This window comes from Pollicipes pollicipes, unplaced genomic scaffold (genome assembly GCF_011947565.3).
Source record: "Pollicipes pollicipes isolate AB1234 unplaced genomic scaffold, Ppol_2.1 Scaffold_3087;HRSCAF=3621_pilon_pilon_pilon, whole genome shotgun sequence".
NCBI lineage: Eukaryota > Metazoa > Arthropoda > Thecostraca > Pollicipedomorpha > Pollicipedidae > Pollicipes > Pollicipes pollicipes.
The window spans coordinates 42,313,389-42,328,990 of NW_023596225.1; the positions used below are offsets into that span (position 1 = coordinate 42,313,389).

The following is a 15,602-nucleotide window of genomic DNA, read 5'->3' on the forward strand; positions in this document are numbered from 1 at the left end:
TGTTTCGCAGAAGGACCCGTAAAAGCAGTCCATGGGCTGGGCCAAGGCTATGTGCTCGGTGGGCATATGATGATCGCACATGTGAGCTAGTACTGTTTTCTTGACATACAAACACCAAAATTACACAAAAGTACGTAAAAATTTGCGTTATTTACGATAAATAGTAAAACTTGGCTTGGCTTTAGATGACTGACTTTGCCCTTTCCGAAATGTCTCAAATGTACAGACTTAAGAGGGAATCATGTTCTATTACTATAGCAAGTTTTAATGATAATAAATGATCACAAAAAGTTAGCTCTGTGTCGTCGAAGTTTTTAAGGGCTGGCCTCTTTGACCTGGCCTACGTAATCGATCTTGGTAGACACCAAAAGGATGTCAAATTCATAGGTGGACGAGAACCAAAAATTTCGTGTCGCTGCAAACGATCGTTTTATCGTTTATCGTCGCGACCGTTTGGTACATTGGCATTCGACTACAGACAATTTTGGCAAATCGGCATTCAGTAAAAATGGACTTCGACCTATTCGACCCTGCGACCTACTTTCAGCATTTCACCTTGATGATATGGAGGCAAAAGGGGCGTCGGCAAATATCACTCCGTCAAAAGCATTCAACAAAATGTCATTCGGCTAAGTACAGGTTAAATGCCTATCCGGAAATCAATGCAATGTAGTGGATATTTAGGGGACAAACGGACATTGATTGACAGCACGCTTAACACTGCGCAACTAACGAAAGGAGGTTTCACCTAGCGTAACCTGTGCGTAACCAGTAAAGGGGGTTAGAAGCTTGTCCAAAATTTGTGACGTTGTGTATGGACTCAAAACGACACAGGTACAGATGCTGGAAAAAGGGGGCAGAGCGAATGGAGCTACCTACCACGCTACCCTACTCTCACAGTAATGCTGTCCGAAGTCTAATATGGGAAAATGAGCGCAAAAATTCAGATACGCAGTAAGAAATTGTCCCAGTTGCTGGGCCAGTTCGCCCACCAAGAAGACAACCACACCCATTGGTATGCCTCTCGGGCGCCCAAAACTGTCAGTCTCACAGCCGCTACGGCTACCGCACAAGCGGCTGCGTGGTGGCGCCTTTCTCCGCAGTGTGTATTTCTGCACTTGTCACTCAATGTTGCCGAATGGCTCACCAACGGCTTCCAACCGACCGGGCCGAGGTGGGCCCCGCCCTCCCCTCACCACGCACTATCATGCGGTCTGCGACGGAGGTATATAGCCGGCCGGCCGGCGGCACACGGCACACACAGCTGCCGGAGCAACATGAGGCAGATCACGGTAAGCAGGCGGCTAGCAAGTGGAGACACTCGGCATCCCCGGCAGGGCAAGTCACCAAATGTGATTGTTAAAGTTGGGATATGCATTCAGGACAGATGACCGTATGCTTTCACAAACTTTGCCGTAGGAGAACATTCCAGCATGATATTTGCGGTGAGTCATCAGCATCATGTGATAAATCTGGACTTGCCTTTTTTAAAGACAGCTGCACTGATGTATTCATAGTTTTTCATGCGAGCCTAGGCAGCATGACAATCTATGGGGAAAACACAGCTGTCTACCCATATAACTGTATCGTTATCAATCAGGCTGATGCCAGTCGCAGCAGGCATTCGATGAAGTCACGCCAAAATTCCCAATCATACTTCCAAAGCGTTAAAAAAACATTATCAGTTCGCATTTGACAAAACCGCATTTCAGGTATATGTTGCGCTGCTGGTGGCGGCACCCTGCCTGACTGGTGGCAGCTTCAGCAGAGGCGGGGCCGGATCATATCCTTCTCTGTCTAGCGGTAGAGGAAGCAGCTCCTTCGGATACTCAGCTCAGCCCAGCAGAGAAAGCAAAGGATCTACCATATACGGAGCTCCATCCAGCGGAGGAGCTGGAGGTTCCGGCGGATACGGAGCTTCGTCGAGCGGTGGAGGGGGAGGTTCCAGCGGATACGGAGCTTCGTCCAGCAGTGGAAGGGGAAGTTCCAGTGGATACGGAGCTCAGTCCAGCAGCGGAGCTGGAGGTTCTAGTGGATACGGAGCTCCGTCCAGCGGCGGAGCTGGAGGTTCTAGTGGATACGGAGCTTTGTCCAGCGGTGGAGCTGGAGGTTCCAGCGGATACGGAGCTCCGTCCAGCGGCGGAGCTGGAGGTTCCAGCGGATACGGAGCTCTGTCCAGCAGCGGAGCTGAAGGTTCCAGCGGATACGGAGCTCCGTCCAGCAGCGAAGCCGGAGTTTCTAGCGGATACCGAGCTCCGTCCAGCGGCGGAGCTGGAGGTTCTAGCGGATACGGAGCTCCGTCCAGCAGCGGAGCTGAAGGTTCCAGCGGATACGGAGCTCAGTCCAGCAGCGGAGCTGGAGGTTCTAGTGGATACGGAGCTCCGTCCAGCGGCGGAGCTGGAGGTTCTAGTGGATACGGAGCTTTGTCCAGCGGTGGAGCTGGAGGTTCCAGCGGATACGGAGCTCCATCCAGCGGCGGAGCTGGAGGTTCCAGCGGATACGGAGCTCCGTACAGCAGCGGAGCTGAAGGTTCCAGCGGATACGGAGCTCCGTCCAGCAGCGAAGCCGGAGTTTCTAGCGGATACCGAGCTCCGTCCAGCGGCGGAGCTGGAGGTTCTAGTGGATACGGAGCTCCGTCCAGCGGCGGAGCTGGAGTCTCCAGCGGATACGAAGCTCCGTCCAGCAGCGGAGCTGGAGGTTCTAGTGGATACGGAGCTTCGTTCAGCGGCGGAGCTGGAGGTTCCACCGGATACGGAGCTCCGTCCAGCGGCGGAGTCGGAGGTTCTAGTGGATTCGGAGCTCCGTCCAGCGGCGGAGCTGGAGGCGTTAGCGGATACCGAGCTTCGTCAAGCGGCGGAGCTGGAGGCTCCAGCGGATACGGAGCTCCGTCCAGCGGCGGAACTGGAGGTTCTAGCGGATACCGAGCTCCGTCTAGCGGCGGAGCTGGAAGTTCCAGCGGATACGGAGCTCCGTCCAGCAGCGGAGCCGGAGGTTCTAGCGAATACGGAGCTCCGTCCAGCGGCGGAGCTGGAGGCTCCAGGGGAAACGGAGCTCCGTCCAGCGGCGGAGCCGGAGGTTCCAGCGGATATGGACCTCCGTCCAGCAGCGGAGCTGGCGGTTCCAGTGGATACGGAGCTCCATCTAGCGGTGGAGCTGGGGGTTCCAGCGGATACGGAGTTTCGTCTAGCGGTGCAAGTGGAGGTTCCACTGGATTCGGAGCTCCGTCCAGCGGCAGAAGGGGCGGACCCATTGGATCCGGCGGAGGGAGCTATGGGATTCGGCTCTCTAGCGGGAGCGGGGCATTGTCACCGGGATCTTCCGGTGGATACAGTGTCCCGTCCCAGTCATCTTCTGGTGGATACATCGCCCCGTCCCAGTCATCTTCTGGTGGATACATCGCCCCGTCCCAGTCATCTTCTGGTGGATACATCGCCCCGTCCCAGTCATCTTCTGGTGGATACATCGCCCCGTCCCAGTCATCTTCTGGTGGATACATCGCCCCGTCCCAGTCATCTTCTGGTGGATACATCGCCCCGTCCCAGCCATCTTCTGGTGGATACATCGCCCCGTCCCAGTCATCTTCTGGTGGATACATCGCCCCGTCCCAGTCATCTTCTGGTGGATACATCGCCCCGTCCCAGTCATCTTCTGGTGGATACATCGCCCCGTCCCAGTCATCTTCTGGTGGATACATCGCCCCGTCCCAGTCATCTTCTGGTGGATACATCGCCCCGTCCCAGTCATCTTCTGGTGGATACATCGCCCCGTCCCAGTCATCTTCTGGTGGATACATCGCCCCGTCCCAGTCATCTTCTGGTGGATACAGTGCCCCGTCCCAGTCATCTTCTGGTGGATACAGTGCCCCGTCCCAGGCATCTTCTGGTGGATACATCGCCCCGTCCCAGTCATCTTCTGGTGGATACAGTGCCCCGTCCCAGTCATCTTCTGGTGGATACAGTGCCCCGTCGCAACTGTCTTCTGGTGGATACAGTGCCCCGTCCCAGTCATCTTCTGGCGGATACAGTGCCCCGTCTCTATCATCCAATGCCGGTAGTTCTCAAATGCTTTCTCCAGTGTCTTACCAGGTTCAGCAGAAGACTTCAGACGGACATACAGTGCCCCTGTTGAGCTTCCAGGTGGCCGCCGTGTCCCACCTTCGTAAATAGGGCTCGGTAACTTGAGCCCAGACAAAAGAGGGCGCTCTAGGTTCAGGCGATATGCAACGTCGCACCGGTGCAGTGCTCATACATAAAACTTCTGAAAAGACCTTAATGATTATTTTACCAATGTTGACTTGCCTAAAGTCTTTCACATTTGCGTTGCGTAACCATAGTTTTTTTTCGTAGCACATGGCAATGAAGAACAGGTGAAGTAGTTGATGGGTTCACAGACGAGAATCACATATGCCATTTGGAACCTCGACACGCTAAACCTGGTTCCCATGTGTCTGCGTGTGGCGTCTGTGTCCATCGGCAGCCATTGACGGCCTCGCCTTTGGTGATATCAGCGACGTCGATTGGTCAACCTTTCAAGACGACTAAACCATATTTGGGAAGAAAGCATTCCGTGGCTGGCGATTGGTCGGGCGCCTGGGCGGTGACGGCTGATGAGAACGCAGACGGACGAGCACTGGAGAGCGTTTGGTCGAGAGGCAACAGTTGGTTGATGCCGCCATCTCTTGTCTGCCTTGTCCGGTAGTAAAGTTCTTGCTGCTGTAAGTGTGCTGTGATATATTACATGTCACAACGTGTATTCCTTGTAAATGACATCGTATGAACTAAGTACGTATTTGGAGCTCAACACCACAGCGTTGTACAATATACTTGGAGTTGCGAAAGCAGTTCTTTTGCTACCATGCGTCGATTTTTCTGAAAATAAGACAGACCTTTCTTTCCTGGTTCGTCAGCATTTTGAGCAGAAATATTTATGTTAAGTTACCGCCGTTCAGTACTCACCAATAGCGTCTGTTTTTGCAACGGAATAATTGTGAATAGCGATTATAATGACGGTATTCATAGCCCCATATGTGCTCGTCCTCTCTTGAAGATGAATACCTCAGGGATACCAAGTACTTCGACGTGACTACGAGGTACACACCGAGCATTCGGTGTCTCTTGCGTGATGATAAGGTGCACTTCTGTATGTGTTTAATGATACATAAACAATGCACAGACTCGCTTATTTACTTCATAGGTATTTAGCTTCGACGTGTGTCTAGTAGAGGTTGAACTTAGGCTTTTACTTTCGTCACACGGCCAGCATTTTGAGCCACATACCTCGAAGACTGGTATGCAGCTATGTGGTACGAACAGCTGAGGCTGTAGCACATGGACCAGCATCTTGTAAATCTGTTGTCAGACTGATACTGAATGGCATCTATGGAAAGTATGAAATATGCCGGATTAATTTGTGTGTGGCGAAAAATCAAACCGAAACTAAAAATAAACAAATCGATTTCATTCAGGGAAGGGGTTTCGCTGAGCGTAACCAGTGCGTATTCAAAGGGAGCAACTGTTGAAAAAATTTAAAATGTGTGATGTGGTTGTGGACGACTCTCTCCCAAACATATGCTGTTGCAGATGTTGGAAGTGTACGGGATATCGCAAGAGGCTCATGCCATCCACTTCCAGAATGATGTTGCCCCAAGTCTACCGCGGTCAGCCGAATGAAACGATTAAGATACCCATTAGTAAATTCTTTAGAAATGCTAGAGTGGTTAGCTCACTAATATGAAAGCCACACCCATGAGGTTGAGATAAAGTCTTATTGACGCCCAAAATTGGTTATCCTACAGCGAAGGCAGCCGCAAATTTCGCCGCCCGCCAGCCGGTAACCTCCAATCGCAACGGCATCGCTGGCGTAGTTTTTCATTGCGTAGTTATCTCGGCATTCAGTTACGCGAGGACGTGTGGAGCCGTGGGATGATGCTGGAATCGTAACGAGTCGGCCGTGGGTTCGATTCCCCTGGCAGCGATGAGCCTTCGTGTGGCCCTTTACGCTTACATCGGCTCTTCTGAAGATTTCATAGGCATGTCAATAAATTCGTAATGTTCATGCTATGTTCAGTTCAGACGTTATCAATTTCATCATACGGTCATCTGGTGGTCACAATAGCAACACGCACGAACATTAGGCCGCCCCGTCACTATTATGGATAAATACATGGACATACGCTCCATGTATTTAGCCGGGTCCGCAGCTATGTCGGTACCTACGGGTTGTCCGGCTGTGATGTGAACCACGTCGCCTGGAAAAACCTCCCTTGAAGCAAAACTAATCGGATTTCAGCCACTTTGTTTCGGGTGGTTTGGTGTTTTTCGCTTTAATTGTATATGTCGCAATGTTTTACTGGAACAGAAAACAGAATTGCACCGTTCTTTATAAGATAGCACATGTGACGCTTCCGTAGCGATACAAGTCAGCGGCATTGCGATCTCCACCCAACCCTTTAATTGTTGGCACGTGGCCGCTGCCCCCCCCCCCCCCCCCTCTCCCCTCCCTTCAACACTGATTGAGTCCGAATTTTGAGCTGTGAATGAGAACTTATGACGATTGTTCACATTGAGGCAATGGAAGCGTGCTGTGCAAGTTAGGGCCCCCAGTAATGAATGGTACGCCCTCCGACCCAATTTCAGCATGGGTCTGTTAAGCTGGACTGGGATTTATGTGCCATTTATTGGACCATCTCAGTTCATCTGAGCGCGCCGCCACGCGCGGACGCTAGCGCTGCTTGCTCCTCCCTGGGCCTTACGCTCCTGTCGGAAGTCATTGATAACCCGCTTGCGTACCCCCCATCTTTTGGGGCCCTCCGCACTGGGTCGAGCCTGGGGGGTTAGAAAGGCCGGACGGAGGTCGTATTCTGTGTGTAGCGATTTTGAACTCTAAAAGGGGTGAAGGGTCCGTATCTACCTGGATTTCAGCCTAATTTATTTTTGGTATCTCGCAGACGTTCAGTATATCTTAAACCAATAGGGCGCAACGATTCTCAGACATAGATGATATCCATCCCCTGTTTTCCGCGAAGTTTAGACTTAGTTTTGTGAGCCCCGTTGTTTTTCGTGCGAGCCCCTTGAAACCCAGACTTGCATAAATGACGCTTACTGACCCTTCGGCACTTAGACTTCGGGATAATTTTGACCTCAGACCTTTTGAGGTTCGTCTTCTCCCAAGCTATGTGTACGCGCACTTTTGATTTTCTAATGATATGTCGATTCTCAAAAGCAAGTGCTCATCTAGGTAAGATAGTGTTAAAAATCCGTCGGTGGACAGGGTGTGTTTCCGTTTCCTACCACCCATCCCCCCACGTGCTCTAGATGTTTTGACCTTTTCCAATATTGAACCTAACGGTCGTAGCGAATATCCATCGCCCAACAGCGAAGTCCATATTTTGTTTACGCTCCTTCTTTTTCACCGTTTGATAAGTTGTTTAGGGCCCTATGCAGCAGGATACGAATGACATATTGCTTAGTGGACGTCGGATGCGCAGATTCGCAGCGCAGAATTATATCAGAGTAGGTGGGTTTGATAACAGCCCCGTTTCTAATGTTGTGCGGCTGTTCCTCCTCTCTACCGTCACCAGTGTATCCAATTGCGGCCTGCTTGGTGTGTGCTCCATCGTGACGGCTGAACTGGGTTAATAAATTGACTCAACACTATCTTACATGGGTGAACCTTTGTTCTGGAAACTTAACTATATCGTTAGAAAATCAAAACTGCGCATACACATAGCTTTGAGCAACGACAAGAAGCTAAAAAACTCTCTAGTTAAATATCTCATCTTGAAGCCTGAGTGCCCGGGGTGCAAAAAGTGTCATGTATGCATGCCTGGGCTTCAGGGGCTTGCACGCAAAAAAGGTGGTTTACGAAATCAAGTGCAAACTGTGCGAAAAACGTGGTAGGTACCTAGTCCGTGTCGGGGAGTCCATGCGCCCTATACGTTTCAGTTTAATGAACGCCTGCAGTACGTTAAAAACGAAACAGAGAATAAAAACGACGGATACTGGCCGTTTACCACATTTAGCGTCATATCCCGGCAAACTTGTCACCCAGAGCCGTGATGTATAATTACAAAAAATGGACAAGGGAAATTTATGCGTTTTTCACCGGCGCAGCGAAGCAAGCATGGGAAAACTGACTAATTTTATGCAAAAACTCTTCCCGAAATAAGTGCTTCACGACAAAATGTACGTCGTGAAAACGTATACCCGTCTTGATTTTTACACCAAAGACACATACATTCCTTACGACATCACTCAATATTACTTTTACTACGAGTAATATGCGGCATTAGAACTTCAAACAGGTGGGCCTGTCATAATGTTTTTTATAAGGTCCTGGGTCGCAATACTTCTATTCCTATCTACCCCTGTCATAAGCCTCACCAAAATCCGAGAGGGAGCGAACACATGGGAGCGCTCGATGTCATAATTACACATTAACAAATCACGACATATTTGCACTTAGATGCACAATGCGCATAAAGCACTTGATGGCAATAGAAATTAAGGTATATCTTTGTGTTAGTGCCACAATTTTTTAAATTACAAAGAACCCAGCTGCGGTTCCCACAAGACCTGCGAATAGTTCTAAAACCACTGAAAGCTGTCCACGTATTTCTTACTTCACGGCTAGGTATTGACTGTGGCAGTCATGTGGTAGCACTCTCGCCGGTAGTTGTTTTTCCTGTAGTTGCGCTGTCAGGCGTACGGATTGGCGCTGGAAGTAAGTTAGCAATTTTACAAGCAAGGTTTATCGACTTAGCACTAATGTCGTGCATAAGCATTGACAGTAGAAGTAATGTCGTAGCTGTGTTGCCGGTTGATGATTTTGATGTAGCACTACTGTCGTGTATAAGGATTGACACTGAACTAATGTGGCACCCTTGCCGATAGACGTTCTAGTGCCGATTGGCCTAGTGCCGTAATGTCGTTGCATTCTTGCCTGTAGAAGTGTTCGCAATGTCGTGGAACCGCTTGTCACTCGGCGTGGCCGAGCGGCTCACCCACGGCTTCACACAGACCGGGCCGGGGTGGGCGCCGCCCTCCCCTCACCCAGCACTATCATGCGGTCTGCGACGGAGGTATATAGCCGGCCGGCCGGCGGCACACGGCACACACAGCTCCGGAGCAACATGAGGCAGATCACGGTAAGCAGGCGGCTAGCAAGTGGAGACACTCGGCATCCCCGGCAGAGCAAGTCACCAAATGTGATTGTAATAATTGGGATATGCATTCAGGAAAGATGACCGTATGCTTTCACAAACTTTGCAGTAGGAGAACATTCCAGCATGCCATTGTGGTAGGTCATCAGCATCATGTGATAAATCTGGACTTGCCTTTTTTAAAGACAGATGCATTGATGTGTTCACAGTTTTTCATGCAAGCCTAGGCAGCATGACAATTTATGGGCAGAACACAGCTGTCTACCCACATAACTGTATTGTTATCAATCAAGCTGGTCCCAGTCATCAGCAAGCCTTCAGTGAAGTCACATCAAACTTCCCAATCATACTTGCAAAGCGTCAAGAAAACGTCATCAGTTCGCATTTGACAAAACCGCATTTCAGGTCTATGTTGCGCTGCTGGTGGCGGCACCCTGCCTGACTGGTGGCAGCTTCAGCAGAGGCTGGGCCGGATCATACCCTTCTCTGTCTAGCGGTAGAGGAAGCAGCTCCTTCAGATACTCAGCTCAGCCCAGCAGAGAAAGCAGAGGATCTACCATATACGGAGCTCCATCCAGCGGAGTAGCTGGAGGTTCCGGCGGAACCGGAGCTTCGTCGAGCGGTGGAGGGGGAGGTTCTAGTAGATACGGAGCTCCGTCCAGCGGCGGAGCTGGAGGCTCCAGCGGATACGGAGCTCCGTCCAGCGGCGAAGCTGGAGGTTCCAGCGGATACGGAGCTTCGTCAAGCGGTAGAGCTGGAGGCTCCAGCGGATACGGAGCTCCGTCCAGCGGCGGAGTCGGAGGTTCTAGTAGATACGGAGCTCCGTCCAGCGGCGGAGCTGGAGGCTCCAGCGGATACGGAGCTCCGTCCAGCGGCGAAGCTGGAGGTTCTAGTGGATACGGAGCTTCGTCCAGCGGTGGAGCTGGAGGTTCCAGCGGATACGGAGCTCCGCACAGCGGCGGAGCTGGAGGTTCCAGCGGATACGGAGCTCCGTCCAGCGGCGGAGTCGGAGGTTCTAGTAGATACGGAGCTCCGTCCAGCGGCGGAGCTGGAGGCTCCAGCGGATACGGAGCTCCGTCCAGCGGCGAAGCTGGAGGTTCCAGCGGATACGGAGCTTCGTCAAGCGGTAGAGCTGGAGGCTCCAGCAGATACGGAGCTCCGTCCAGCAGCGGAGCTAGAGGTTCCAGCGGATACGGAGCTCCGTCCAGCAGCGGAGCCGGAGTTCCTAGCGGAGACGGAGCTCCGTCCAGCAGCGGAGCTGGAGGTTCTAGCGGATATGGAGCTCCGTCCAGCGGCGGAGCTGGAGGTTCTAGCGGATACGGAGCTCCGTCAAGCGGCGGAGCTGGAGGCTCCAGCAGATACGGAGCTCCGTCCAGCGGCGGAGCTGGAGGTTCTAGCGAATACGGAGCTGCGTCCAGCGGCGGAGCTGGAGGTTCAAGCGGATACGGAGCTCCGTCCAGAGGCGGAGCTGGAGGTTCTAGCGGATACGGAGCTCCGTCAAGCGGCGGAGCTGGAGGCTCCAGCAGATACGGAGCTCCGTCCAGCGGCGGAGCTGGAGGTTCTAGCGAATACGGAGCTGCGTCCAGCGGCGGAGCTGGAGGTTCAAGCGGATACGGAGCTCCGTCCAGCGGCGGAGCTGGAGGTTCCAGCGGATATGAAGCTTCGCCCAGCGGCGGAGCTGGAGTTGCCAGCGGATACGGAGCTTCGTCCAGCGGTGCAGGTGGAGGTTCCACTGGATTCGGAGCTCCGTCCAGCAGCGGAAGTGGCGGACCCATTGGATCCGGTGGAGGGAGCTACGGGACTCCGCCCTCTGGCGGGAGCGGGGAATTGTCACCGGGATCTTCCGGTGGATACAGCGCCCCGTCCCAGTCATCTTCTGGTGGATACAGCGCCCCGTCCCAGTCATCTTCTGGTGGATACAGTGCCCCGTCCCAGTCATCTTCTGGTGGATACAGCGCCCCGTCCCAGTCATCTTCTGGTGGATACAGCGCCCCGTCCCAGTCACCTTCTGGTGGATACAGCGCCCCGTCCCAGTCATCTTCTGGTGGATACAGCGCCCCGTCCCAGTCATCTTCTGGTGGACACAGTGCCCCATCCCAGTCATCTTCCGGTGGACACAGCGCCCCGTCCCAGTCATCTTCTGGTGGATACAGTGCCCCGTCCAAGTCATCTTCTGGTGGATACAGCGCCCCGTCCCAGCCGTCTTCTGGTGGATACAGTGCTCCGTCCCAGCCATCTTCTGGTGGATACAGTGCCCCGTCTCAATCGTCTTCCGGTGGATACAGTGCCCCGTCCCAACCATCTTCTGGCGGATACAGTGCCCCGTCCCAGCCATCTTCTGGCGGATACAGTGCTTCGTCCCAATCATCCAATGCCGGTAGTTCTCAAGCGCTTTCCCCAGTGTCTTACCAGGTTCAGCAGAAGACTTCAGATGGACATACAGTGCCCCTGTTGAGCTTCCAGGTGGCCGCCGTGTCCCACCTTCGTAAATAGGGCTCGGTTACTTCAGCCCAGACAATAGAGGGCGCTCTAGGTTCAGGTGACATGTTAAAACGCACCGGTGAAGTGCTCATGCACAACACTCCTGAAAAGACCTTGATGATTGCTTTAACAATGTTAACTTGTCTAGTCTTTCATATTTGCGTTTTGCAAGCATAGTTTCTTCGTAGCACATGGCGATGAAGAGCAGGTGAAGTGGTTCATGGGTTCTTGGTGTGTGTGATATCTTGTTCCTGCACAGACAAGCATCACGTATGTTATTTGGAAACGCGACACGCTAGACCTGGTTCCCATGTGTCTGTGTGTAGCGTCCGTGTCCATTGGCAGCCATTGGCGGCCTCACCTTTGGTGATATGAGCGGCGTCGATTGGTCAGCATTTAAAAAGAGCTAAACCACATTTGGCAAGAGAGCACTCCGTGGCTGCCGATTGGTCGGGAGCCTGGGCGGTGACGGCTGGTGATAACGCAGACGGACAAGCACTGGAGAGTGGGGGCTGGGCTTTAATTCCTTATCTGGATGATGACAGCCATCGCTGGCTGCTGGCGTTTTGTCGAGAGGCAACAGTTGATTGATGCTGCCATTTCTTGCTTGCCTTGTCCGCTACTATAGTTCCTGCTGTTGTAAGTGCGCTGTGATGTATAACATGTAACAATGAGTATTCCTTGCCGATGGCATTGTATGAATTAACTAGGGCCAATTATCACAGCATTGTACAATATACTGTGAGTTGCGAAAGCAGTTCTTTTGTTAACACGCTCCGATTTTTCTGAAATTAAGACTGAACTTTCGTTCCTGGTTCTTCAGCATTATGAGCGGTAATATTTATATTAAGTTACCGCCGTTCAATACTCACCAAGAGGGCCTGTTTCTGCAACGTAGTTATTATAAATAGCGATTATAATGACGGTGTTAATACCTCGAGATATGCTCGTCCTCTCTTGAAGATGAATATCTTCAGGGATACCAAATATTTCGAGGTACCTGCGAGGCACACACCGAGCTTTCGGTGGCTCTTGCTTGATGATAAGGTGCATTTCTGTATGTGTTTAATGATACATAAACAATGCACAGACTCTCCTATTTAGTTTGTAGGCATTTAGCTTTACTGTGTGTCTTGTACAGGTTGAAGTTGAGCTTTTACTTTCGTCACGCGGTCAGCATTTTGAGCCACATACCTCGAAGACTGGTGTGCAGCTATGTGGTACGAACATCTAGGTATGTAGCACATGGACCAGCACCGTGTACCGTCTGTTCTCAGACTATACTGAATGACACCTGTGGAAGGTATAAAATATGCAGGCTCGATTTGTGTGTGGTGAAAAGTCAAATCAAACCTAAAAAAAATAAACAAATCGATTGTATTCAGAGAATGGGTTTCGCCCGGCGTAACCAGTGCGTAATCAAAGGGAGCAACTGTTGAAAAAATTTAAAATGCGTGATGTGGTTGTGGACGACTCTCTCCCAAACATATGCTGTTGCAAATGTTGGAAAGGGTACGGGATATCGCAAGAGGCTCAGGCCATCCACTTCCAGAATGATGTTGCACCGAGCCTACCGCGGTCGACCGAATGAAACGATTATGATGCATCTTTATAAATTGCTTAGAAATGCTGGAATGGCTAGCACACCGCTATGACAGCCATACCCATGAGGTTGAGAAAACGTCTCATGGGTGGCAAAAAGCTGGGTATCCCACTGCGATGGCTGCCGCGCAAGCAGCTGTATGGTGGCGCCTCTCTCCGCAGCAGGCATTTCTGTGCCCGTCACCGTGTCATGATATTTGTGCTCCGGCGGACTTACCCGGCGAACACTCACACCCGGCGGACACTCACACCCGGCGGACACTCCGGCGGACACTCTTGGCGGCAGAAGGGAAATGACTTTAGTCCTGCGCGACATTGCTTCTACTGCAATAGAACTTTACAGACATGATTGCTACACGACAAAATGCATACTTAACACGCGTTTGGTTTGGGGTCACTTTGACCTCCAACTGTTTCCCAGAACGATTTCTGAGCTGCGCGTTGTAGCGACGCCAAACTTTGCACGGCAGTGGGAAATTCTAGAGCGGATATTTTGCATCAGAAACGAGATTTATCTTGTAAGTTCACGGAGCCATGGCAGGCCAGTGTCAGACCGTTCCTGCCAGCGAAGAAAATTTCTAGGGTATAGTCCAATCTTATACGCCATCAAAGTTTTAGACAACGCCATACATCTCTGAGATAGTTTGAAGACAATGAATCAATTGAATTTCAAATTATAAAAATTACACTGACTTAAAAAAGCTATAAGGGTGGGACCAAGTTTAAAAACCTGTTTTTCTAGAAAGCTTGCCTGATGTGGTAGTTTTTGGTGTGATATTGAGTTTATTGCTAGCATCGATTGCAACAGACATGCTACAAGTGCTTTTTAAAGGACAGACTAGGCCACTGACCAAAAATGACCTAGGTCAACATTTGGTTTTGAGAATTTACTACCCGGGGTAATTCCTGATGCTCATTGAAATAGCAAAATCGAGGCAATCTCGTAGCTTTTTGCTCACCTCGAACTTCGAAGGGCAAAAATCTTCCTAACGTTGAAAAGAAACTTGCTAATTTTTGCTTGCAACAGCCACCTGGCATCAAGGCGGTTGCATGAGGAGGTCTAAATGTACGTTTGACAACAGCTTGGGGTGCGACATGATGTGACCTTCCTTGACCTATTATCATAGTTAGGAACCTTAAATTTTAACACCAGAAAATTCTATGCAGATAAAATCACCCTGTGACTTTGGTATATCTAGTTCTCCATATACCTATAACCCAGTGATCAAATTGACATCCACCCCTCCGAAGCCAAGGGCATTCGGCCGACCACCCGGGCGCGCTAAAGAAACATACTCGCCAATACATTTAATGCAAAAGGTTATAGCCTTTAATTTTACGCGGCATTTATCCATCTGTCTTGCACTATTATACTGAAGAAGCAGCATGTGTGTGTGTGTGTGTGTGTGTGTGTGTGTGTGTGTTGTGTGTGTGTGTGTGTGTGTGTGTGTGTGTGTGTGTGTGTGTGTGTGTGTGTCTACCGCTTCATTGGGATCACCTGCAAGCTAAACGGCGGAGTGTGTGATAGAGTTTTCACGCGAGCAAGGCTTGCGGGCAGAGTGCGTGTGAGTGACGTCAAAATTCTGCATTTCACAAATATGAGCGCGTGGTGAGCAAAAAAGGACACAAGAATCCCCATAGGCTTAATACGAGCAACGCCAACTTCATGACGACCGGTCGACGGCCCGACACGTTTCATTTCCCGAAGTCATATCTCGATAGCCAAGGGTTGCAGCGACCTGAAACTTGCACACCCAAATAGACAATTGCATAGGCCATCGGATTTGTGTAAGCTTGTGGCGCCACGTGCTAAGTAACACGTGCACAAGAGCTAAAAAGATTAAATCGTCTGGTTTTGACCGCTGTTTTTTGGCTTTGGGTCACATCTCAGCACCAAGAGCAAGCAGAGGCGTGAATTTTGTTTCGCAACACTAATAATTGAAGCGGCTGCACTTTCAGTGCGCTTCACGAGTTTGTGGAAAACACCATTCCGCCGCAATAGTAAGGCATGGTGCAAGCGGCCAAGTTGCAAAATTCGACGCAAAATACGAGCCGCTACCGTCAAAACCCTCTATGATTTAGGGTTGAGAACTACGACGGCGTGTTGGCCGACTCATTACTCCTCTTTCTGCACGGGAGATGCTGATAGTATAGTGGTTAACGCGCCTACTTTAACCACTGCGCGTATGAGAAACCATAGGTACGGGGTTTGATTCCCCGCCCTTCCCGTCAAGGTGACAGGATGGCGACACCATATGACGTCAAAGGATGGCAACACCAGCACCTGTATACGTCATAAAGCCCCAGCGACGCGCCCGTAATATTAGGGAGCAATGATGACGATGGCTCGGGTTGCAGT

At 51.0% G+C, this 15,602-nt stretch overlaps 1 protein-coding gene across 1 annotated transcript in view; it reads right to left on the bottom strand.

Moving 5' to 3' along the window:
- Positions 1-2,931: 2,931 nt before the first annotated feature.
- Positions 2,932-15,602, bottom strand: part of LOC119090193 (uncharacterized) — a gene marked incomplete at its 5' end in the record, with an annotated part of 20,972 nt that continues 8,301 nt past the window's right edge. The window contains 2 exons of the mRNA XM_037212982.1: positions 2,932-2,994; positions 3,066-3,125. Coding sequence (XP_037068877.1) covers positions 2,932-2,994; positions 3,066-3,125 — 123 coding nt within the window. The remainder of the gene's footprint in view (positions 2,995-3,065; positions 3,126-15,602) is intronic.